Source organism: Cariama cristata, unplaced genomic scaffold, assembly GCF_000690535.1.
Source record: "Cariama cristata isolate BGI_N322 unplaced genomic scaffold, ASM69053v1 scaffold15947, whole genome shotgun sequence".
NCBI lineage: Eukaryota > Metazoa > Chordata > Aves > Cariamiformes > Cariamidae > Cariama > Cariama cristata.
The window spans coordinates 27,090-52,357 of record NW_009625068.1 but is presented as its reverse complement, the minus strand read 5'-3'; the positions used below and the strand labels follow the sequence as shown (position 1 = coordinate 52,357).

General features: G+C 40.8%; 1 protein-coding gene across 1 annotated transcript in view; it reads right to left on the bottom strand.

The window, feature by feature from the left end:
- Window positions 1–3,161: 3,161 nt before the first annotated feature.
- ZNF532 (zinc finger protein 532) overlaps window positions 3,162–25,268 on the bottom strand; it is a 35,686-nt gene continuing 13,579 nt past the window's right edge. Inside the window, 5 exon segments of the mRNA XM_009703468.1 lie at window positions 3,162–4,168; window positions 5,993–6,140; window positions 7,841–7,953; window positions 13,640–13,918; window positions 17,653–17,815. Of these exon segments, the coding sequence (XP_009701770.1) occupies window positions 3,674–4,168; window positions 5,993–6,140; window positions 7,841–7,953; window positions 13,640–13,918; window positions 17,653–17,815 (1,198 nt within the window). The 3' untranslated portion in view covers window positions 3,162–3,673.

Here is a 25,268-nt window from a genome sequence, read left to right as displayed (position 1 = left end):
CAGAGCCTGGCTGCAGCTGCGGCCGCTGGTTTGGGTTTGCTTGTTGCAGAGGACCAGGTACAACGAGCTGCCCTTGACGGGGGTCCTGCTGCATGCTGTGAAGGAGATTTGCCTTCCTATCGCTCCTGTCCTTCCTCCCATTCCCATATTTTGGGAGCCTCTCCAGAGAATTCATAATTTAGGGCTTCCTTCCTGCTCTTGAGAGGAACAGCCTGGACTCACGGCAAACATAGACCAAGCTGAGCTGCTTCAATTTGAACGGCAGCTGTGAATGTCACTGCTCTGGCTGTGCCCCAGCAGAAGCCTCGGAAGCCAATCTGTGCTTTTAAGGTTTTAGCTTCTCTCTGTTCAGCCGGCACAACCGAACGGCCGGGATGGAAAAGGAGGAGAGGCCACAGATTCACTTCTTTCATTCCCTTTCCGTAGCGCTCCAGCAACTCTCCCCAGGTTCCCAGTGTGCTGTAGCTGTGCCCAGCTGCCTGGTATGCAAACGCACAGAGAACTTATCTTACACTTACCCTTCTCTGTGCCGTCCTTCCTGGCTATATTGCACCACGTCGTCCCTTAAAATACCTTCTGCTTGTGTTACCCCAGGCTGGGCGGCGAGGCTCTCCTCAGCCTCTGCTCCAGCAGAGGTGAAACCTTCACAGAACCAGCTGTGGGATACAGAGCGGGTGGGTGACTAGTCACCCTCCCAGTCGGCAAAAAACTAGTTCATTAGTAAGGCACGACATGTCCAACATACACTTCCAAGATGCCTGCGTTGTATTTGGGGCCACTACTTGCTTCTGCTTTTCCATCTGATAAGCACCCGCGTCCCCCAAGAGCTGGGTGGACAGGGAGACAAGACCAGCACGTAGGACCAAGACAAACAACATCAAGGGGTTCTGAGCAGCAAAGGAGCCATGATTTGTGAAACAGTCAGCCAAATAAAATGTGAAACTTTCTTCGCCCCAGATCAAGTAAAATAGCAATAAACAATCAGGTTGGTTATTACCAGGAAATCTCTGCTTGGACAAGACCAACTTCCAAGCAGAAGAATCTCAAAGGGAACCGGCAGGAGCGTTACTCCTGGAGTAATGCTTGGATACTGGAAATCTCCCCTGGAAAGAGAGGGAGAGAGGTACCCAACAGGCCTTTTTCACTACTAGTATCTAGGAATCTTGAATCACTCCAGAAGATACAGAAGGAAAAGACCCAACATCTGGAGGAGCTGGAGAACCAGGCAAGGAATACTACATGAGAAACTTTATGGTATTAATTGTCCCACTAAATCTCCCCCCACCCAGGTCTGGTATTCGGAAAAAGCCATGGTCCTCAGAAGAGCTCCTTCCCCTTTGCCCAGCTGAGTGCGTTTCTGCCAGTGAAAAGGAACCATTCACCGGGAGGAGAAGTTACACTTTCTGGCCATACCCAAGTGTGTATAAGCTGAGACACAGAACTGTCTCTAGAGATTATGGGGCAGTTCAAGACCCGCTATCCCTTAAACCTTTAAAGAGATTACTAGCAGAATTAAATCGATCTTCCAGTTACAACTGAACAGAGCCTACCACCAAGCCAGCTGACCTCACTGGCTGTGCCAGAACAAACTCCCGCGCGGAGACACAGTGCCAGGGGCAAAGGCAGCGCAGGACCCGGCGCTGTGCATGTCTGACCTGGGAAGCGGGCTGCGACCACCAAGCGATCTCACATCGTGCCCAACAGCTGTCAGATGACTTGTCAGCAACTTCTAGTGTTTCAGCTCTTGGCAGCACCAGCAATGACAGAAGTTACTGGTTCACAGCATCCCTCACAGGTGCCAGACAGTGAAAAGCAAAAATAAACAAAAGTATTAATAATGGCTGTGAAAATTTAACTTTTATTATCTGTTCACTGTATACAAAACACCATTCTGCATAGTGATAACTCATTTGTTGTACGGTTGACAGTGCACATCAACAAACAAGTGTTCAAGAGGTATACACTTAATGGAGAGGGCAGTGATGGCCAGGGTACATTACACACTAAGATCCTGCGACGCCCGCTGTACGTTTGGGGATGGAGAAGTACCTCATGACCACTCAATACGCGAGTAATATAAATGGGATAACAAGCATTTACCAACAAACCAAATTAAGAATGAGGATGAAGAGAGAAAGCAGAACTAATGCATCCGATATACAATTTCCAGAGTGATTAAGAAGTTTTACAGAGGTGGCTGAGAAGGATCCATTTTTTTTCCCAAACACTTCAATTTTTAAAACCGTTAAAATTTAATGATAAATAACAGAATCTCACAAATCTTTAGGGGCAAAATGCTCCACATTTATTTACATATGAAATGTGTTTAATACAGTTGTAATGGACATAGTGTATAGTAACATCTGACAGCAGCAAGACTTTTAAGGAACCAAACAATTACTACTGTGTATCATGCAGCTATCTATATATACACAATTTGTTTTAAAAAAAAGTACAAAATTTGTTTTTAGGGATACATACAAGGTATAAAATGCAAAAACAAACCAAAAATATAACTCTCACAGAGAACTATATATGAAAGGGACAGTATGGTACCTTTTTGTACGTTGTGAAAGCCTAACTCGTGCTATTAGGTACAGGTTTGAAATGGCTGAACTAGCTTCCTACGGTCTGTGCTAAAGCTGAGCGCCCCACCGATACTCACACAGGCTGGTGTGTTCGCTTCTTGGGAGGTGTGGTTGTACGTAACACTGAGCACCAGAACATTTGGCATTAGCATACAGAGCTGGGAAATACCAACCCCTGTAGCAAGGGTTAACTATTTGCTTTCAATAACCAGAAATAAAGGAAAAGACATAATGCTGTGTACTCGCTTCTATATAATGTTTAATAAATTACATGACAAAAAACATCATCATTATAAACCTATTCCTCTAATTACATCTTATTTGTTAAATCCAGAGCAGCCCAGCCCTTTTGTAACAATCTGAGCTTTGATCACAAGCACCTGATGGCCTAAAAAAAAATAATCACTTCATGATACATAGAGTTGTGCAATTATACTTTTCAAAAGTACTTTATCATTCTAGGGGGTCTGCACCTGTTTTGGTGTTGCCACCTAAAACCAGCACTGCATTTTACGTATGCAGTGGTACTTTTTTTTTTTAATTTTTTTTTTTTTTAATATATATTTTTAAGAGAAAGTTTAAAAGCTTCCTTAGACATTTAGAAGCACAAGTTCTTAGAATTTAAAATCTCCCCTTGGCTTGCTTCCCCTCCCCACTCCCCTCCAAGCACTGCCTTCTGATGCACTTCCATTAGCTAAACTTTCTTTCAGAAGCATTCAAATAAGAAATAGTTTAAGAGAACCTAAGGAACTGCCCCAGCATTCAGAACTCTGTTTTAAAGAAACTTACTAGAAAAAACAGAAACAAAACAGAAAAACCCAGATTTTCCACTAGATACCAATACAAACACATAACAAAGAGTATAAAAGTTATTACTTTAAATATATACAAACTCTTCTCAACTCAAATACTGCTTCAATGGTTTTGAGGGTATAGACAATGAGGTGAAGGGGACACTTTTATGCAGAATATATTGCAACAGCCTGAACAGTACTGTTAACGCTATTATACCTTGAACTTTCTGTAGCAAAAATGTCATTAGTATTCCAATGTGGAGAGAGATTTCTGCGTCCCAAATAATCTGATCACTTTTCAGCTGAACTCATTCTTTTTGACTTAATGAAGGCCATGCCATGTGTTCTCATGTGAGTGTTTAAGGCCGCTTCAGTTTCAAAAGTCTTTGCACACACTTTGCATCTTCTGTCTGACGCTGTGCTGTCAGATGATTCATCCTCGTGACTGGGTTTATTTTCTTGCTGATTATCCTCCCCAGACCCATTTTGTTTTGATACTGGCTGAGGCTCCTTCAGCTTATGTACAATGAAGAGATGTCTGGAGAGGGACACGTGGGATGTGTAGCAGAGTCCACATTCCCTGCATTGGTATGAAGAGCCATCAGATTTATGCTGAGGAATATGTTCATGAAACTGGAGAAGATTTTCTGTTGTAAAGCCACAAACAGCACACTTGTGAACTTTAAAAACATTTATCTTTAGCTTCTTCAAAGGCTGAGTGATTGCACCTCGTGGAGGCCTGAACTCCAGCACAGGTTCTTCCAATTTGCGCTTCGGACTAGGAACCTAAAAAAGGCCATAAATGGTATATCATGCAAGCATAAATACGCAGTTCTTTTCATAACTGTCTGTGACTCGCAAACTTCAAAAACTTTCCTTTGGTAGATTCCAGTACAGCTTTGACAAATACAACATTTGAAATAATACAAGCAAATATATATTGCGCATGTTGGAAAACCAAGGGTTTTCTTTATTATAAACTGCATACAAAATTTGTTTTGTCAGCTCTGATAGAGCTACAGTATCTAATACACCGTGTAAACTCGAATAAGTATTTGCCAGCATAACTGCATCCAAGTATGACACAAATGAGACTTCAATTGTGTGCAGAATGTTGAGTATCAGCCTGGGAACTTTCCAGCACCACCTTCTCGAACTCCATTTTAATTACTTAATATTATTTCATGCCTGAAATTTGACTTGACACATTATCTCCTGATTGTCAGTAACCAAAATAACGTATCGCCAAAGGATGGATCAATATGCACAATTTTTTAAACTAATTAAACCGATCATTTTTTATATTCTCCTTGTTATTCTTCTGACATGAATAATCCTCAAGAATCCTCTGCATCCTATGTAGCTCAGATATGCTCCATGATGTTTATGAAGACAATGTATATAGCTGCCATATTTTCAACACTTAAATAAGAAGACAGTATGTTGGGCTGAAGGACAGTCATGTAAAGGACAATAGCGCATTTTGAAAAACAGGTATGTTTTTGTCTCTGCTGTCAGATTTGGACATGCTGTCACAGATGAAATTCTTTATCATATAGAGCCCAGAACACTTAAAAAATATTGTTAATCTCTGCATGTAATAAGCCTTTGGACAGCGCTGTCATCTTATTTTTGCTTTCCTCCTGACACTCATCATCAATACAATAGAATAATTCCATTTGGAAGGGACCTACAACGATCCCCTGGCCCAACTGCCTGACCAACAGTGAAAGCTTGTTCTTAAGGGCAGTGTCCGAACGGCTCTTAAACACTGACAGCCTTGGGGCACCGACCCCCTCTCTGGGAAGCCTGTTCCAGGGTCTGAGCACCCTCTCGGTAAGGAAAGGCTTCCCAACGTCCAGCCTGAACCTCCCTTGACAGAGGCAGCTTTGACCCATTCCCAGGTCCTGTCCCTGGATCCCAGGAGCAGAGCTCAGCACCTCCCTCCCCACGTCCCCTCCTCAGGAAGCTGCAGAAAGCAATGAGGTCGTCCCTCGGCCCCCTTCTCTCCAAACCAGACTGACCCAGAGCCCTCGGTCCCTCCTCACAGGCCATGCCTGCTAGCCCTGTCACCAGCTTGCTTGCCCTTCTCTGCATTAAGGACCTTCACATCCTTTTTTAAATGGTGGGGCCCAGAACTGCCACCGCACTGGAGGTGAGGCTGCACCAATGCCAATGGCAGGAGATCCTGCTGTATTTCAATCACCGGATTGAGAGCAGTTTCACTGTAAAATTTGTACCAAATAAGCTCAAGGCTGGGTATTTGGAAGAAGGTCATGTTGCTTCTACATAACCTGTAGCTTTTCTACAGCTATGAGAGGACTTGGTTGCAGAGGATTTGAAAGGTGCTCTTAAAGCAAACCACCAAGGAGTAAGTTATATTCTCCATCATTCAGTGATCAAACCAAACAGAAAGTCTTTCCAAAAACATGATCTAGTTCAAGCATGACACAATTTGTTGCAGGAACCTTTGAGACATTTTTTTGGGCTCTACTTCACAGAAGATCAGACTTCTATGGGATCAAATCACCTGCATCTATTTAAAGATCCTGAATGTATACCCACAAAAAATTCAATCTCAGTGACTGAATGAATCTTTTAAGTGATTACCTTTGTGTCTTCTTTTACTTCCCTTTCTTCCATATTGGTCGATTCAGTCATTTCTTTCACATCAGGGTCTTTAATGCCATGCATCAACTGAATATGTTTTTCCAACATCAACCGCTTGGTAAAAGTACGTCTTGAATCTGGGCAGTGCCTACATAAACACAAAGCAGATGTGCAGAGATTCAAATGTCATGCTTAACATAAGTCATAGTATTCTGAAGAATATAAATAGGACTAGTAAATAAATCCAGACTAGAGTACAATCTATTGAAGACAGCGACAACGTTATTCCCATCAATTGCACAGGTAAGTATTATAAGAAAATGAGAATGATTACAAAATAAAACTAGAAATGTTGGAGCAATTTATATTCAGAGCAAATGAGAAGTTCTCTGAAGATAATATGCAAAATGGTACAAAGAGTGAGTTGGAATAAAACCTGGGAGCATCTCAGTTTGTTTGTTGGACCTCTGCTAACATCACCAAACTGGGCATTCCATTAGACACTTTCCCAAGTTCTCCTTAATTTAAACTTCATAGGGAATGCAATCACCTTCCATGCAGGATGAATGCTAGCTCCAAACGACACTTAATTCTGCATGCAAATCCGTATCTCCTTGGAACTAGTAATTCCTTCTCAGCTCCCTTTCCAACCTCAAACTAACCAGCAGAACAAACTTGTCTTTCACAATCTGTGCCTTGTTCTCCCTCACAGAACCAGGTGCATCACTTCTAAACCTCTCATATGCTTTGGGGAAATGTATTTCTCCTGAGCTCCAATGTTGTAACGTAATTGTACAGGTGTCTGGAGGAGGGATGGCCAAACAAGAACTGCAAGGGAGAAGTGAAACTGTAATATTCTCTTTCCGAGTCTCTCTCCTAAGGATTTAACTTTCAAAATGCTGTTTCATTTAACTTTATTTTAGAAAAAAAGAAAGACACAAAAAGACAGGCAGTACTGTAGACATTCGGAAACAAAAACAGACAATAACAATCAGCTTTCTGCTCAAAGGGTATGCAAAAACTAGGCACTTGCTGTTTGCCATATACCAACAGAAACAGTGTCTGCGCTAGCCAGCTCACGTGGGCTGAAGTACCACGTAAGGGCACATTAAGAGCAATCTGATGAATGGGTTGTGTCAGGCGTTGTTGGAACGCTATGCTATGCACGGCAGCCCCACGTTTCCACACCACTGGGCCTTGTGCTTTCCGTAACAAAGCAGAGATCATACTACGGCAGAGAAGGGACTGGTAAGAGCTCAGCCACAGAGAATGGCTGCTGCTTGCAGTCTCCTTTTCAGAACTTCAAACTCAGTTCCACAGCATGCAAATACATACAAAACTATGAACAAAGAGATACAACAAAAAGTTTGTATTATATATCTTATCTGATTGACGTGGATTTTTCTACTAAATTATGTATTGTCTCTCCAGCCACTTAAAACATCACTAAGGATTTTTACCTTACACACCGTTTTATGTATGAGAAAAATACTACAAATACTGGTTTTTGTAGACTAGAAGAGTTGGTTGTGTATTTGAGAGACTATTGAAAACCAAGTTTATCACTGTAGAACTACCAGCCACGCACACTCTGGCTCATTAAAGTTTCAGGTCTGCTTGCCAAAGCCCCTGAAAGACAGCAGACTTCATGTACCTGCATTCTCAGTAGCGTGCTATGTTTTATGCACGCAGGACAGCCTAAACAGTTTGGCCTGTCTATGCATGTAAATAACTGATTCATTTGAATGAATGGGACACTGGTTTTTATACCGTCAAGAAAAGAAATCCAGCTAATGCTTTTTGTTAGTTTATACTCTGTTTCTGAATAAATAAAAAAGTAGAACTTACGAGCATGTATAAACCTTCCTAATGCCTTTGTGCTTGATACGATTGTGACGACATAAACTATGGGATGAACTGAAAGATTTGTCACATTGTCGACATGGATGTTTCTTCATTTGCTTTAAAAGAAGAAGAAAAATACATGAATTAAAAAAGCTCAGTAAAAGCTGCGCATGTGTCGAACCTTCTGATAACAGGAAAGAAACATCACTTACCAGTGTTTGGTACCGTATCTTCAAGTACACGCCACTCCTACAACAACACTGCGGAAGTCAGAGGGCCTGCACCTCTTTCAAAGCAGTGTGGCCAGCGAGACTTACACACACATCTACCACCAGTTGTAAACTAGTGTCACAGACTGTGGATGAAGTGAATTTCTTCCACCAAAGGAGCAAGGAAGATCAGTGGATTATTTCTGGATCAGTAAAGGCAGTTATGGTAAGGGATTTGCTTTCACTATAAAGTAACCTTTCCCTTCCCATCACCAAACTACATCTGCAGCTGCTGACTGAGAGAGCTCATCAGTCACGTACAAGGAGGGGTGAAGAGCACGTTATAAGGACCAAAGCAAAACGTCACGGACACTGACACACTAACAGGGCTCAGAAAAGTCATGAAGAAATGAGAAGCATGGTCCAATGCCAACTTGAGGGACATCTGTTTGGGGAATTCTGTGTGTTTTATATTACCGTTTGTTAAGTGGAAGGAGAAAGAAAAGGAAGGAGCTGAAAAGGATGGAGTGGTCTCCATCTATGGCATTCCAGCTGAACATGGCCACAGGAGCTCTAGCATCTGAAGAAGTAACATCTCCAAAACTGCGGGCTATACAAACCCCAAGAATGAATGACATCATCCTGTCCCTTAAATTCCATCAGTCCTAGAACTCGGTTCAAACAGCACGTCTTAGCAACCGGAGTAGCTGCAGTAAGGAAATGGAAATATTCCCAATCAGATTTCCTGCTTCCTTTCACAGGTCACGAGGTTGTTCGTATCTGTAATTTTTGCTGTTTTGGCAGTAACAAGGAAATCGAAACAACATCTTGGAAATTAAATCCAAACAATGATCAAACAAATCTAACTGAAGACCTTTCCAGATTACTTTTAAGTTTACTTTTCAACAATCCAGCCAGGGCCAGGATTCCACACTTATCATTCAGTAAAACGATTCCTGCCAGAATCAAGGTGTCTGAAAAAGAAATGGATTTCATTGGAACCTCCCAAAAGAAAGCTGGATCGCATGGACCCAGATTTCAAGTGTTCCACTCTGAAGGAGGGCTCATGCCTGCTAGTCAGGTAAAAGTGAAGCAACAGACAGTCTCATACCATCAGTCAAGTATCTAGAAGGAAAATCATGTTCCTTGGATTGCTTTTTCCTGCTACAGCAGTGATCATAGTTTTCCTTCATAGTGTCAATAACATTCTCCTTCCTGCATTTATTGAGAAACTGAAAAAAACCAAATCACATAATTTTATTCTACTATTCCAACTGACGCCACTGAGCGAAAGACCTGGATCAATGCTTGAAATTGGACCCTTCTCCACTCTTCTGGAGAATCCACCCAAGATCTGTCCCTATGTTCCAAAGCACTCAATAGCAAAGCTTTTCTTCATAGAATAATATAAAAGGTTTGGCTCACTTATTCTTACATTCTGAGGAAGATACAAATTCCTAAACAATGGAGATGCACAAGAATCCACAAGGACATTTTAATGTGACATGAGTCATTATCTGGTGCCTAATATTAATTAATAATAATTTTAAAAAAAGAAATCGCAATCCTAAACACTGACAGGCTCGAGCCATACAGAAATGCTTAAGGAACTGAAAAACATCCATCTTATATTTGTGCTCTGAGTGCTGAGCTTTATGTTGGTGTTCATATTCTCCCTGATGGCTACATTGCTCAGGAACAGCTACAGACAAGCCAGTGGAGATCTGCAGAGGTGATGTCATTACTGAAAATTATCATTTACTGCAAAGTTTGGAGTGAACGGTGGAAAGTTTCTACACAGGAAAAAGGGATGTCTGGAATGGGTAAAGGAGTAAGGGCTGCTACAGTGAGATGAGACCTTTTGCTATCAAGACCAAAATCACACGGAGTGTGGGGGAAGGAAAGAAAAGCAGTTCTGAAAGGTCGTTCATGCACATGTGAAGCAGCCCATTAGGAAACATTATATGGTAATTTTATTGGGGCTAGTCAACATAATGCTGTTAGAGGCACAGTACTGTTCAACCTAGACTTCCTTTTCACGTTTAAAGGTCAATTAAAATAAAAGGAAATCAACATATTTTGCTCTTAAAATTGTTAAAGGTGAAAACCTGACAGTGTGTACACACAGCGCATACTCATTAATGCTAATGCATTAATCAATACATTTTGCAGTATGCTTATGACTGCAATGGTCTGGGAAGAATTTATAAAATAAAATAAAATGTGAAGTCATATTAGGGCTTCTATCAAGAAACAGCCCAGTACCATGCTGTACAAGCACGCAAGCTCAACCAAGGCAGCCCACGTATCTTTGTGGAGGCCACTGCACAGCGTAGGTGCATCAAGCACTTAGTCAGAAAAGCAGCAGGAGGGTTGTGCTCAGCAGGACCCGCTCCCTCTCAGAGCACCAGAGGCACTACCTGGGGTAACCATCCATGACACCACACTCGTTCTAAAGTCTTTGGGAAAACTCCACATAGATACCCAAATAGGATTTTGGACACGTTGGTTTCTGCAATGGCAGCCAAAATCAAAAGAACTAAAAAATTAGTTCTGTAAGTAGCTGCAGCATGTTGTACAGCATCTTGTCTTTACAGGAAGAAAGAGGATGTTCAATTAGATGCACAGGAAGTTGGAATTGGTAAAGCAATTCCTGCTTAGAAAACATCTGTCCTTTCATAGAAACACGCTTACACACAAGTCCTAGGAAGCTCAGCATATGTCTACTTAGCTGAGTGCAGACGTACACGATCCAGTTTCAAGCCAGGAGTTGTACAGACTTGTTAGAACCACGCTTCGTCTGGGATAATAACTTTTTTTTTGGTGTACTTTTTAAGATCAGGCAGAGACTCACATCAAGGTGGCTACAAATTTTCCTACCCTACAGCTGGCTCACCTTCAACCAGCTCAGGAAGAGGATATAGAAAATGTGAATCTGTCTGTGTAGACATTTCCCAATAAGGTCTGGAAACTCACGAATCTGTCCAGAGAGGATGTACATGGCAATACCTGTCCTATGAATATCTCTGAATAATCCAGCCTGGGACCAGCTAAGAAGGGTTACAGCTCCAGACTTGCACTCTGATCCTGCAAAAGCAGCAATTAGAAGTTTGAAACTAATGGACTTCAAATACCTTGCATGACAATGGACTTTGTGAATAGCTCATGAATTGCTTAATTAAAGTTTTTAACAAACATTCTGCATAGATCATTTTAGAGTGTTTAACCCACACCTATCATTCTTAAGAAAAATAGGCTATAAATTAATTCCATTATTTATTAGACCCATATCACACACTTGGTTATCTTATGCTCATTTCTAGTCTCTCTACAATAAAATGTATCCAGAAAAGTTTAGTTTTTGAATATACTCATTTTCAAAGCTAACATTTAGTGAAAATTTTGAGAGGTCTGGAAAGAACGTAGCAACTGGTCTTTATCACCCATTTCTGAAAGACATGGGGTTGTATCTCTACTCATTTTAATATATATATATGTCTCCTGTGTTACTCCAGGAACGCTTGAATAGGGATAAAAAGTAGCACATAAATGTAACAATGAAACAGGCCTTTAGGCCAGTATTTAAGTGCAACAATTATCTATTATTTCATAATAAGGGCTGTTCTTGAGGTAATATTGCACATTCTTATTAAGAGATGGAAAGATACATATTTAAAGCTAGTATTTAGAAAGCATTATCAATGTGTTACTAACCTTATTTTACATGCCTTCTGCCACTTTGCTGTAGCTGTGATCAGACTGGGTATCATTCTCTAGTTCACTCTGAAGTGACGGTTTCATAGGGAGGTTGTGTGTGTTGTTTGTAAGAATTGCATCAACGTAAAATGCATCTGGTCTTAAACTTATTTCTGTTTCTGGGAAAAGCACTGATGAGCTAATATCTGGCCTAACAGGCAAAACAGAGTGGACCAACAGTTTACATGCTGCTAGAGAGACTGATTTTGACAGAAAATTAAACTAGGATTGGATGAGTATTACAGGATCAGAAACAAGCATTCAGCGCACAGGTATGCCACAGGGACTGTAACACATTTTACGGAGTTCCTTTACAGACACTACCTAGCAAAAGTGTCATGAATATACCTGCTAGGCTTGAAACTGCAGCAATTAACAGTTCCTCCGTGACTTCAATGGACAGAAATGCAAAAATGGTCTTTCAAAGTAACTGGAAAAATCAAATGGAGTCCACATGAGCTCAGCTGTTTGTCTACTTTTCACGCCCTCAAGCTGTAAAAGGAGAACCAGGTAAAAGAAAACGTAGTTCTGTGAATCATAATCCTTTGGTATTGTGTGTTCTGTTCCAAGGGGGACTGGCAATGTAGCTACAGGACTCTTTACAGCAAGAAGGCTGAAAGAATGGAGTGGGAGTTACTGAAGGCAAGGAGAAACATGGAAATAGTCTCCTGTCAGTCAGGCTTGGTGCTATCTGCTTTAATTTGTCAGAATAAAATTAGAGATGACACTCAGTAGTCTGGCATTTTCAGTTTTTCCATAAAATGTTTATAAACAGAATAAAATAATTTGCACAACAGCTTTAGAGATAAGCACTGTAATTTGAAGGGACACAGAAACCTCTGGAAATGCGCTATCATTTATTCTAGCATATTAGCATCCTAAACACTACAGATATTCACTCAGGATGGTTCTTCTCCATTTAGCCAAAATAAGCCTGCCACCCCTTCCAGTCCTGCTCTTTTTCTGCAGTGCAGCACAGTACATTAGTTTAATTCCCTGCTTCCCCGCTGAGGAAAAGAATCAGACCATGTTCAGCAGCACACAGCAAAGGACAGGACTGAATAGCAGACGACTGGTGTGTGTCATCATCGGCCTGGAGCTTGCTACAGTCTGTCTCAAATACAGCTAAGAAGGGTCTATCCAAGGATCAGTTTCACTACTGCCTACCTGCCAGTCGTCTTAACTTCATTTAACTGGAAAAGCTATCGGATGCAGCAAGGACATGAAGCTGTCTTTCTGCTGACTTGAGAACACAGCATTCTCATATTTCACTTTCAATCCGTTTTAAGAAAGCTACCTCAAATCCAGCTGCTTTAAATACAAAATCCAACTCGTTCAACTCGGCTGACTTGCTGACTGAACCTGCAATTGTAAGATTACAGCAACGGCTGAACCTCAGAGTGTGTCTACCTTTAAAATGAAATGCTCTTTGGCACTCATTGGACCAATAAAACAAGACTCCATTCCCTGAGTTAATTAACTTTCAAGAGAAAGAGGGAACTGAGAAGGCACAAAGGAAGAAATAAGAACCTGGATCAGATTAGATGACTTGGATGAAATACTGGAACATCTTTCATTCTTTCCATCTTGAAGAAATTTTGGTACTGGACGAAGAAGCCTACAATTAAGAGCGTGTGGATTTTCCCAGTAGAACTATGTAGAAAATGACAAAAACTGAGCAGCCAAAGAGAGAAAGATGAAAAATAGATATAAGAACAGAGAAGAGTAACAATGGAACTTAGAGGAATTATTTGCAAAACACAACTGAATTTGGAAAAAAATTACTTCATATTTCAGGTTTAATTCACTTTTTTGTAATTGAGTATTACTCATTTACCTTTCCATGTTCTTTCCTCATGTGAGAGATGTAAACGTCTCTCTGAGTGAAGAGTCTATCACACTCCCAACACGTCCAGCCAGGATTAGCGACTTTTTTAGGCTCTGCTTTCTTTATGGGAGAAGGAGATTTCTTCTCCAACTTTTCTGTTCCGTTGACAGATTTTGTGTCCTCTTTGTTGTGACTAGCTGAGTTCTGAGTTGTGGGTTTAGTACTGAGAGGCAGATTTATCCCCAGGTTTGGTGGCCCCTCAACACTTTTCAAAGTTCCGTGCATAGACTACAATAAAAGAAAAAAAAAACAAACACAAAACTAACATAGACGTATACAGTGTATTGATAAAATGCAAAGACTCTCTGAATCAAAAGTCTTCATTTACTTCTTTGTCATATTATTATCAGATCACATTCTTAACTGAAAGAAACATGAATAAGTAAGGGCAAGGCCTAGCATAAAGACAAACTAGACAACAACACTAACAGACACCAACCACAGCTAAAGAGAAGTTTTCTTCCATGGCTAGAGATTTTCACACACACAAAAAAAGAGACTTTGTAAGTTAGGGTTAAATTGCTGTTTATTAGGGAGGAAAAAAAAGGCTCAAGAAGCACTTTATGTTAAATTTAATTTCTTGCTTTACTTACCTAACATATCAGTTGAGCATCCACATTTCAAACTACATGACTAGAGATTTTCAGGAAGGAAAGGTTTTTACTGACAAATTTTGACTTCACACATTGGTAAATAAGACAAGAAAAGGCAACTCTGGAAAGATCAGGCAACTATATTGTTTAGGGTATATTCATATTTTATGCTGAGGCTGAGTTAAGCCCTGTCTTACTCCATGCTCAGGTTATGAGCACCCTAACTTAGGGCTATGTCGCTAACAGTCCTTAGAAGCAAAGGTGTGCTGGGCTGAGGGGGTCCCCAAGAACAGAGGACAGCTAAGAGGTGCCTAACAAGCTGTTCTCAAGCACCCTGCTGCTCTCCGGTAGTGATCTTTCCTCTCTGATTTATTTCTAGACTTTTAAGTAAACAATCAGTAAGAAGGGAAGAACTCTTCCATCTCCTCCTTCCCCAATTTTTGCAGCCAGTGTCATATGCTGGTGTGATACCTGGGCCTACCAAAAAGATGACCAGTTCAGGAAGACCTGAGCTTCTGAGTGTCTGTCAGAGTTTCAGATATGAACATGGATACAAGAAGAATGAGTCAGCAGGGTTCTGGGCCAACGAAAACGCCTGCAGCCCAGACGTACCATACTGTTGAACACGGATCCACCACCAAGGTCTCTTTCACATCTAAAGACTTGCCCTTTACAATGACAGTGTTCTAATCACCTCATCTACTGACCTTTATTATAACTCTCCTGGATGATGTGTCTAGCCATCTCAAACACAATTATTTTTCCCACAGGTAATCTCAGAAACAAAAATCCATTCTGTACAGTCTTGATTCTGAGAATACAAGAATACAAATTTGATACCCTCCAGTATAGTACTTCAGTATGAAGTTCTTTTGTAAATCCTGTGGCTTTTGGGACTGCCTGCTGGCTCTACAGCAAATATCAACCCGATCTGTAGAACATGTGCTTCTATTTAACAACTTCTAAAAGAAAAGCTGATAAGTTTAAAAACGAAAATGTTACTAAAAAGTGAAGCACGCAGGACCAACTGACTGGCTTTAAGAACAAACTGATGCTGTGTAGTAAAGGAGGAGGTCGCCCTTAGTATCCTATTGCACCAGGACAAGAAGAAAGAGGGATGGGGTAGGCAGGAAGGAGGTTCCTGCACTTTCATGCAACCAAAGAGCTTCCATCCCAGCTTACCTTGTCAGCATGTAAAATGTCAGTGCTCAACTTTCTAAATGTCTTTTAAATACAATACTTGAAATTAAATTTCTTATTTGAAAATAAACAAAAAGCATTAAAGCATAACATGGAGTCACAAGGATCACAGCACATATAACCAGCAGAACTGGGAGTGTTACACCTCCGGTCCAGACCTTCACCACCTCTTCTCACAGGCTGTTAGAAATTTTCTTGTAGTGAGCCGTTACAGGAAAATGAGACACACATTTTGCCATCAAGAAACATTCACATCTGCAGGAATTATTCTAGATTATTTTTTGTAGCTTTAAATAACCTTCTCCTGAGCTTCCTTCTATCCCTTTCTGTTCTATTTTCATCCAGGTCTTCTCTGCCTTAATGGTTTATGTCCAGCCACACCAAACAATTACTTTTTGTGCAGCTGGGCTGAGCTCTGCCCTTCTCTGGCACTCATCCTCTCCCTGAGCCCTTTTCTGTTTTTATCTATACCCCGTTACCGGTTTTTTTCACTCCTCCTTAACTGAAGTCAAATTTATACTTTTCTGCTGCTGTCGCCTACTGCTATACACACATCCTAAATGTTAAAGCACTAGCAATTCTGAAGAAAAGCAGTAATATTGTTACTGCACATGTATGTTCTAATCCTCTAATTTTATTCTCAAAAATGTCTGAATCACTTATAGTGAAACATGCTAAAAAAACACTGATTGAAAGTACAAATACTGGCAAGGAACACTAAAGCCAAGAGTTAAATAGTGCCCCAATTGTAAGTAACTGAGGATAACTTCATAATTAGAGATACTGAGCAACCCTAATTTATGCAAGAATAGCTTCTGGCCCTAACTACAGTAGATCACGCTCCTAAAATAGTTCTTTTCAGGTCCTAAAGAAGTACTTACGTACAGATATAACAATACTTTTACAACAATACCAGAGTCAAGAAAAACTAATTACATAAATAAGGCATACACAGCAATATATGGAATTTGCCTATTTAGTTAAAAAAAGAAGCAATACAAGTAGATCAAAGGAAACAGAAAATAGGACTTTGCATTGCTGCATGAGAGGAGCATTTAAGATATCTGGCATAAATGTAAGACCATTCTTACAGCAAACATGAACTAGTTCAGAAACAAAGAAAATATCCAGTCCTTGTATTTCTGAACGTCTTGGGTCAGTCCTTCCCTATCTCGTCCTCAAGTTTAAGACTTGCTTTAAGACCAACGTTTTTTCAAGGCTTGTGATCTTGTTTTCAACACAACTTCAGAGATTTCTGAGGTTACAAGTGCCATAGTTGAGACTAACATGCAAAGTGATGGTTTTAGCAGACAAGAAAGACGTCTGCTTTTCCACTACTCTGTATAGAAATTTTACTAGGTTCTACATGTCACTAGAAGAGAAACCCACTGAACTAAACGCTACCATTCTGGATTGTAATACTTTTCAATGGTGTGAATAACTTCAACTGTTACCAGGCACCAGATCATGTTAATAAGGCATATGAAATTTCAGCACTGCTAAAGGATTTGGTACATATAAAACAAGGTAACGCAGCATATTCAAAATGCACAGCTAACAAGTTATAGCCAGGAGACTGCTGATTCTTAATAACAGTAAATCTTCTTCAGTTAAAAGGGTATTTAAGAGAAAAACCAACTCAAGTTTTTTTCAAAGCATGCATGTGTTCATGTTTGTATGTAAACACATACACAAATAACCTCTACATCTATTCAAGAAACATACTGGTTCCCACTGGTGAATTCTGAACATCAAAGGTTTGCTTTTATAATGTACTCAGCATTCTCAGCTCCTAACAACTGGAATAATACTTAGAATAAGGCTCAATACCTACTAGGATCCAACTAACTTACTTCATTATACCCATTATTAATTTGATAAAATGACCTATTGAATGCAATGCATTGAGATACTCCTAGTATACCAAAATCAACATTCATGTAGAAAAAACGAGTTAGTGATTGCATCACAGATACGCTGAAGACTATATGACATACAACATTTTAACATCTGAGAACATAACTCACAGATTACTTTCTTGGAATTATAAACATCTCTCTCTTTCAGCAGTCTTCTTGTTATTCTGTGCCTTTTTACAGTATTTTCTCACAGCATATATTTCATGACAAATGGTATCTATGAACGAAACAAGAGAAGATGCCTACACACCTTGATATGATCCATCATAAGCTGTTTCTGTGCATATAGAAGAGAACAGTCTGGACACTTGAAAACAGACACCTTCTGGTTTTCAATGTGCTGATCAAAGTGGCGATAGAGCAAAGGTTGTAGAGTAAACACAGTGTCACACATAGAGCATTTATATATTATTCTAAAAACAGAAGTACAATAAACAATGTCAGTCATGTTGATGATCTATTTGCAAGAATCACGATGTTAACTTTTTTTCTCAGCAAAGATCTGACATGTTTAAGCAATCATTTCACACTGCCTGGACAAAGTTAAAATTAAACTAATTCAAAACATCCTCCAATTTCAAAATATGGGAGCAGTAGAAAAAACAGAAAAATAGAAAAAAAAATTAAAAAGTGCAAACAACAAGCCAGAAAACAACAGCATAAGCCAGTTACATTTATAACAGCAACATCTGCTTAAGATACTCTGAAAGTTGAATGTCTTCCGTTTCTGAACTCGCATTATAACTAAAGGACAGTATACCTGTTTCAGGTTGCAAAGGCAGTATGTTTTAAGGGCATCATTGATTGGATCATAATTGGCAATATACTTCAAGATAAATTTATTTTTGGCAATGTATATGGCTTTTGAGCCTCCTGAATGCCAAGCCTAGACTCTGTTAATGCTCGGAAGCTGAAACTTCACAGGATGGTATTCCCCTGTTCTGCAATTACAAGCCTTTAAGCATCTGTCTATCGAAGCAATGTAGAGACACCACCAAAACCACAACTTCCCCTCCCAGAGTATATGCGACTTTTGAAGTTAGCTACCTAAATCTCCCATTCTGATAGGCAACATTCTAATAAAAATCGTAACAAAAGCTATTTGTGTTTTAGTAGCTGTGTAACGGTGAAGAAGCAATGTGTCTATTAGTGTAATTTAAAAAGTGCTTTAGAAATAAACTAATTAACAAAGAACTAGGTAAGTACTGGATAGTAAAAACATAGTCCCTGAAAATGAATATGATAGCTAAAATTCCGTATCACAAAATCCTAAGAACATTATTACACAATCTGAGAATAGTTGTATGTTTAGCAGATCCTTGTTAAGTGTCTGTCCAACAGACAAAAAACACAGGGAAACCAGAAACATAATCCTCTGATCTAAATGCTGCAACAGCTACTACACGACAACAGTTTGAAGCTGATGACTTAATTTTGCTGATGATTTTATAATGAACAGTAGAGTTTAAATTGCATTCTAGTTAATTATTTACTGCATACTTTGCTTGTTTTTGCTTATCTGTATGTTTGATTCTATTAAGAATGATTTCCCTGGCAACTAAAGGTGAGTAACAAGATTAGCCATTCAAACTGCAACCTTTAATGTATCTGTTCATAAATAGTAAATAATTCCAGTCTTTCAGAAACATCACACTTTTTTTTTAACTTGGCAAATGAATGAAAGGAAATGACACGTGAAAGAAAGGTAACAAAGAAATTTGCCATAGAACATCAGATGAAAGAGAAATCTAATCCATTAGCCATAATCCATAGTGGTAGTACTTCAGAAAAAGTTCAGCTAAAATAAAAGAAACCCGACAACTGATGCTCAGTATGACAGGCGCTTCCTCTGTGAAAGCAGACTTCCTAATCTCATCAGTTAGAGGTTGATCTCTGTCCTAAAGAATGACTTTCCATTTTTTAAAAAAAAAAAAAAAATCCTCAACAAACCCTGCTTGCTAGAATGCTCAGTTGTCTCATTACATAAATGTTCCAAATCTTTTCTGCATCTCTCCAAGCAATTAACATCAGTAGTACATTGTCCAAGAGCTCTAAAGATCACTCTGCACTCTGTGTTTTGAGATGACAAAACCAGGGACATTGCTTCAATGTCCAAGCCACTCCATGAGTCCAAGTATTTCAAATAATTAAAACCAGTACCCTTAATCATATTAACTGTGAAGAGCATTACTTTTGTGCTGTATCAAGTGGTCCCAGTTTCTCACACATGCCGAGATAAATTTGCTATTTACACAGCATCCTCTGATGACCTATGTGCTACAGCACTGCATTCTGCCTGGGCAGAGCAGAAGACCCCCACCAGCGTCACCCATGGAAGCGCACATACTACTGAGAAAGTGGAGCCCCCTCCCCATCCTCGGACACCCCCCATTACTGTCCGTAAAAGCTTCTTGAACATTATTCAAAACAAGTATTTTAGCTTGTCACATTACTACTGATCTATACCCCTTCAGAATTCTAACTTCTTGGAAAATTCCTGTATGAAAGGTGTTAAAGAGCTTGCCAGAAATAGGAAAAGCTTCTTGATAAGCAAGAAAGAAATTGATTGGCAAGAAAGAAATCCCAAGTTCCTAAAATGCAGTTTTGCCTCATGTACCACATAACAATATAAACACACATATCTTACTAATGCTTTTAACTGAGATTCTAAGAGACAACTTCTGGAGAAGAAAAGTCAATGGGTAACCACCCCAGCAGGTCAGCTGAATTCAGCAGAAACACAAACAGAGAGAACACGAACCTTCTGCAGGCACACTGCCATTACAGGCACAGTCTGTGGGATGCACCGTTTAAGCTCGAAGGGTAGGAAGAGCCAAAGGATTCACTGTGCAAGGGATGATTTCCCTTGGTCACAGCACACACAGCTACTGAGCATCTAAGTACGCACCACCGTCTTGGTCCCATCTCAGCAGAGCAGCTAGAGATAATTTAAAGCAGTCATTTTACTGTCAGCCCTCTTCACTTCACTCAAGAAAAAAAACCCAGAGCCTCCTGAGAAAAAGTATGTGCTGCAGTTCTGTAGTGAATCTGCCTGTAATGTCACAAGCTACAGAGCTGGTACTAACCACACACATTCCCTAATCCTGGGGCACCAAATATTTTTCCTCTGTCCCTTACGTCCTGTCTCTTATAACACTGTGTCTTACATCTCCATCAGCAACTTTGTCCAAAAGTCAGCAAGTGTCAAGCCTGATTACTAACTAAGGAGGCAAAGAAGTGGAGGCACAAGACTATATCACAGCCTTGTCCCTGGCAGGGTGATTTTTCGCCCTTCTGGTGCATCGCTCACATACCACTGCTAACATCCAGAATCCCAGCATTTTGGTGCCTGTTGCCAAGTAGTCGATCCCATGGCTAGGTGCTAAAGAGACGTGAGTGAAGTTACGTTGTTCCAGGTTAGCAAGACGTGAATAAAGACTGGCAGAATTAAAAATAATTCTCCGATTATTTCATGATGTATATTTCTATTAGATCCATACCTTGCAAATAAAATTACACAGGAGAAATCAGAAAACCTGCTTTATCATCTGTGGTGGAGCTAGATCATGATCTCAGCTGGAATGATTTCAGGTCTGTAATATATAAATTTATCATCGCAAGGGTACCTAATTTCATCAAATTAACTATGATCTACTATATGCTTCAGGTTCTTTCTGTATCTAAAGTAAGGAACGGAAGACTACAGAAAACCCGAGGTTGGAAGGGAGCTCCCGAGGTCATCTAGTCCAACCCCTGCTCAAGCAGGGTGAGCCAGAGCAGGCTGCCCAGGATCGTGTCCAGTTGGGTTTTGAATGTCTCCACAGACTGAGACTCCGCAGCCCCTGGGCAACCTGTTCAGCTGTGTGACCACCCTCACAGTAAAAAAGTGACTGTGTTCAGGTGGAAATTCATGTGTTTCAGTTTATGCCCATTGCCTCTTGTCCTGTTTCTGTGCACCACAGAAAAGCCTGGCTCCCTCTTCCTCGTGCCTTCCCATTTGGTACTTACTCACATTGATAAGGTCCCCCTGAGCCTTCTCTCCAGGCTGACCAGTCCCGGCTCCCGCAGCCTCTCTTCACACAAGAGATGCTCCAGTCCCTTATGCATCTTAGTGTCCCTTTGCTGGACTTGCTCTGGTACGTCCATGTCTCTCTCGCACTAGGGACCCAGCTCTGGGTCCAGTACTGCCACGCTGCCCTGGCGGCCCTGAGCAGAGGGGAAGGATCACCCCCCTCCACTGCTGGCAATGCTCTTCCCAACCCCTTAGTGACCACAGTCCTGGGTAACGCAGCACTCGCCAGGAGAAAGTCAATCTGCCACAAAAAAATCTGACATCTTCCTGAATTTATCATATATAAAAATTCTCTCTCTCTAAAAACAGTAACTGCTGAATATATGTATTTTCTATGCAAGCTAAAAGACTTTACCCTCTTTTCACAGAAGCACAAGAACCATCTGGTAGAGATCCAAATTTCAGACATGTCTTTGGGAAAAGACTGTTCTTGGTTAAATTCATACCAACATACCCAATAGTATGAGCTGTGGCTATACGCACTTTGTTTCTTTCAGTCACATCAAAAGCATGATTTTCAATCCTAAACACAGGCAACTGAGTTTGCTGGTTTGTTTTATAACTGAAGTAGTCAGTATTTAACATGCAACAGCTTAAAACCCTGTCCAAAGCTTAACGGCAGTTACGCCTAAGCCAGGACATAACTGACAACCACCTCAGCTCAACAAGACACTTGAATAAGGCAGGCAGTTCAACGGCAATCACACGGCCAGGCTGGTTCCTCGGGAACCGCTCCTGCCCCACTGCACACACCAAAACAGGCACAGTACATGCACTTTGTCACTCTTCAAAAATCCAGTTAACAAATCCACATATTATCTTAGAATAAATACAGATGTTCTCTCACAGGAAAATACTTTCATATCACATAGATGATGTTCAGTGTTTTGAAAGCTTCTGGACTGGAGTATGGTATTTCTCCTTCCCATAATTTTTTTCCTTAAAAAAGCGGTACTTGTGGGATAATACATTTTGTACCAGTATCCATAATCTGGCTTGATAAACAAGGTTTTCTCCAATATCCAAAAGAGAAGAGCCATGAAAAAATATCTTGGTGCTATTCCTACGAAGTTATACTGTTTACTGAAAAAAGAAAATCACATATAAGCTCTGGTTTCCCATAAAAACCATGCAGCATCTTAGGTATGCTACAGGAGAGAGCTTCACAAAGTTGAAAGACAAGACAGCCATCCATTTCCCTATATTAAAATAATCTAATTTCATCCCACTGAGAATCACTGCACATAAACTTCATTTTTCATACACCAAATAGTTTACTGTATCTGTTCTGAAACAATCATTTGTAATGTAACTGTAACACACAGTTCCCGTAACTGCCAGAGGCACACAGCCACCTCCCCACTGAGCCCAATTCCTGTAAACCAAAAAGCATGACCCAGTACAGAGTCCCTTAGGACCCGACTGGACAGAAGACCACTTACTGGACAGAAGCAGTACATCTTCCCCAGCCACCCTGACGCGCTGACACCCTGGGCCTTGTTTTCAGCTGCACCTCTGTGATGCCGAGAGGGACGTCTAGAAGCCAGGTTTCATGACCATGCAGAGTTCAACAACATCTGCCTACTGGGTGAGGTCTGAAACTCATGTTCAAGGGTCTGACTTGCTATACGCTCAATGAAAAGCCAAAAGCTTCGCATTTCCAAACACAGAAGGCTACTGTACCCTTCTTTTCATTTAAAATTTTTACTTTAGGAGAACAAAAATGTAACTGAGCTTATATAGTCATATTTATAGTGTTATATGACTGTTGCATTCCTTCTTTTCAATAATGAATTTGTTAAGCTTTCAAAAGGTATGCCAGCCATATGCAACGTAGATGCTAGGTAATACGATACAGATAAACCAGCAGCAGGTTGGTCAAACACGAATGTATTTCCTCAAATGCAACCGTGCTTGCCAGCTCTACTCAGCGCTGCTCAGGCCACACCTGGACCACTGCATCCAGTTCTGGTCCCCACAACTCAAGAAAGACACGGACAGACTGGAGAGGGTCCAAAGGAGGGCCACGAAGGTGATCAGGAGGCTGGAGAACCTAACCTGCGAGGAAAGACTGAAGGAGCTGGGTCTCTTCTCCCTGGAGAAGAGAAGGCTCAGGGGGACCTCATCACAGTGCTCCAGCACTTAAAGGGCAGCTACACAGAGGACAGAGGCTCTGTCTTTACAAGGAGCCACATGGAGAAGACAAGGGACGACAGGTACAAGCTGCACCAGCAGAGGTTTCATCTTGATACAAGGAAGAAATTTTTTACAGGGAGAACAATCGTTCACTGGAACAACCTCCCTAGGGATGTGGTGGAGTCCTCATCACTGGAGGCTTTCAAGATGTGGTTGGACAGGGTGGTAGATAGTATCATCTCGGCTCGCTGTACCACAAAAGGTTGCACCAACGGTCTTTCGAGGTCCCTTCCAACCTGGGCTGGTCTGTGATTTAACACAGAACATTACAGCAGATAGACCAGAATTCGAACAATGTCACAAACATTTCATGTCAACTTGACCAAGATATGTAAGAAGTATCCTCAGAAACCAACTAATTCAAACAACAAAACCGTTTAATTTTTAAATTGCTACTGAGTAGGTAATTCTGAGGAAAACCACAGGTCCTGATACCTTGAAATAGGCCTTATTAAATGGTGAAACAGCAGTCAATGTGATCTTGAGTGCTGGTGGCAACACCATACTGCCTACAGATGCTTATGAAACAGCAGCAAAGAACTCCAAACACTCCGAAGACTGGGAAAATCCCACTAGCCACTCTGCATGCATTTAAGACAGCATCTCGATTAAAACTGGAAAATTTGAAGAAAACACTACTTCTTAAGAGGAGCACTCAACTATAGATTCTATGATTTATTACAACAGTACTTCATAAAATTTTATTTTGATCTTTTTATAATCAAAAATTCATAAAAGAATAAAATTATAAGCATATCCATATGGAAAGAAAACTAATGCAAAATACTTAATTCACAAAGTTGATCAGAAACAGTTCAGCAGATCCAAGCACAGTTCAAGAAATCTGCACTTTTCATATGCGAAGCATCTTACACAAATGGTGATCTTAAGCTTTCGGTTTTCTCTAATTAAAATTATGGGAATCTGAAACAAGTTTTAGATTAAATGTTGGTATTTCAAAGCCTCTCACCGAATATACCATCCTGAAATAAAACAAGGTACCATTCATCAATGGCTGGAAATGTCTTTATTTTGATATCAGACACAGTAAGTTTGTTGCCATTTTGCTTTAATGTAGGTTTAAACACCCTAAAGAATAAATCTCCTGTTAACATGTTAGAAGAAATAGAGATAAACCAAATTCTTCTGAAATCTGGTTATTACATTACATGGTACCTTGATTCCCAAGCACAAATACAGGCTAGGCGGAGAATGGATCGAGAGCAGCCCTGAGGAGAAGGACTTGGGGGTGCTGGTTGACAAGAAAGGGTGCTGGCAGCCCAGAAAGCCAACCGTGTCCTGGGCTGCACCCCTAGCAGCGTGGCCAGCAGGGCGAGGGAGGGGATTCTGCCCCTCTGCTCTGGTGAGACCCCCCTGCAGTACTGCCTTCAGCTCTGGGGTCCTCAGCACAAGAAGGGCATGGACCTGTTGGAGCGAGTCCAGAGGAGGCCATGGAGATGATCCGAGGGCTGGCGCACCTCTGCTGTGAGGACAGGCTGGGAGAGTTGGGGCTGTTCAGCCTGGAGAAGAGAAGGCTCCAGGGAGACCTTAGAGCAGCCTTCCAGTACCTAAAGGGGCCGACAAGAAAGCTGGGGAGG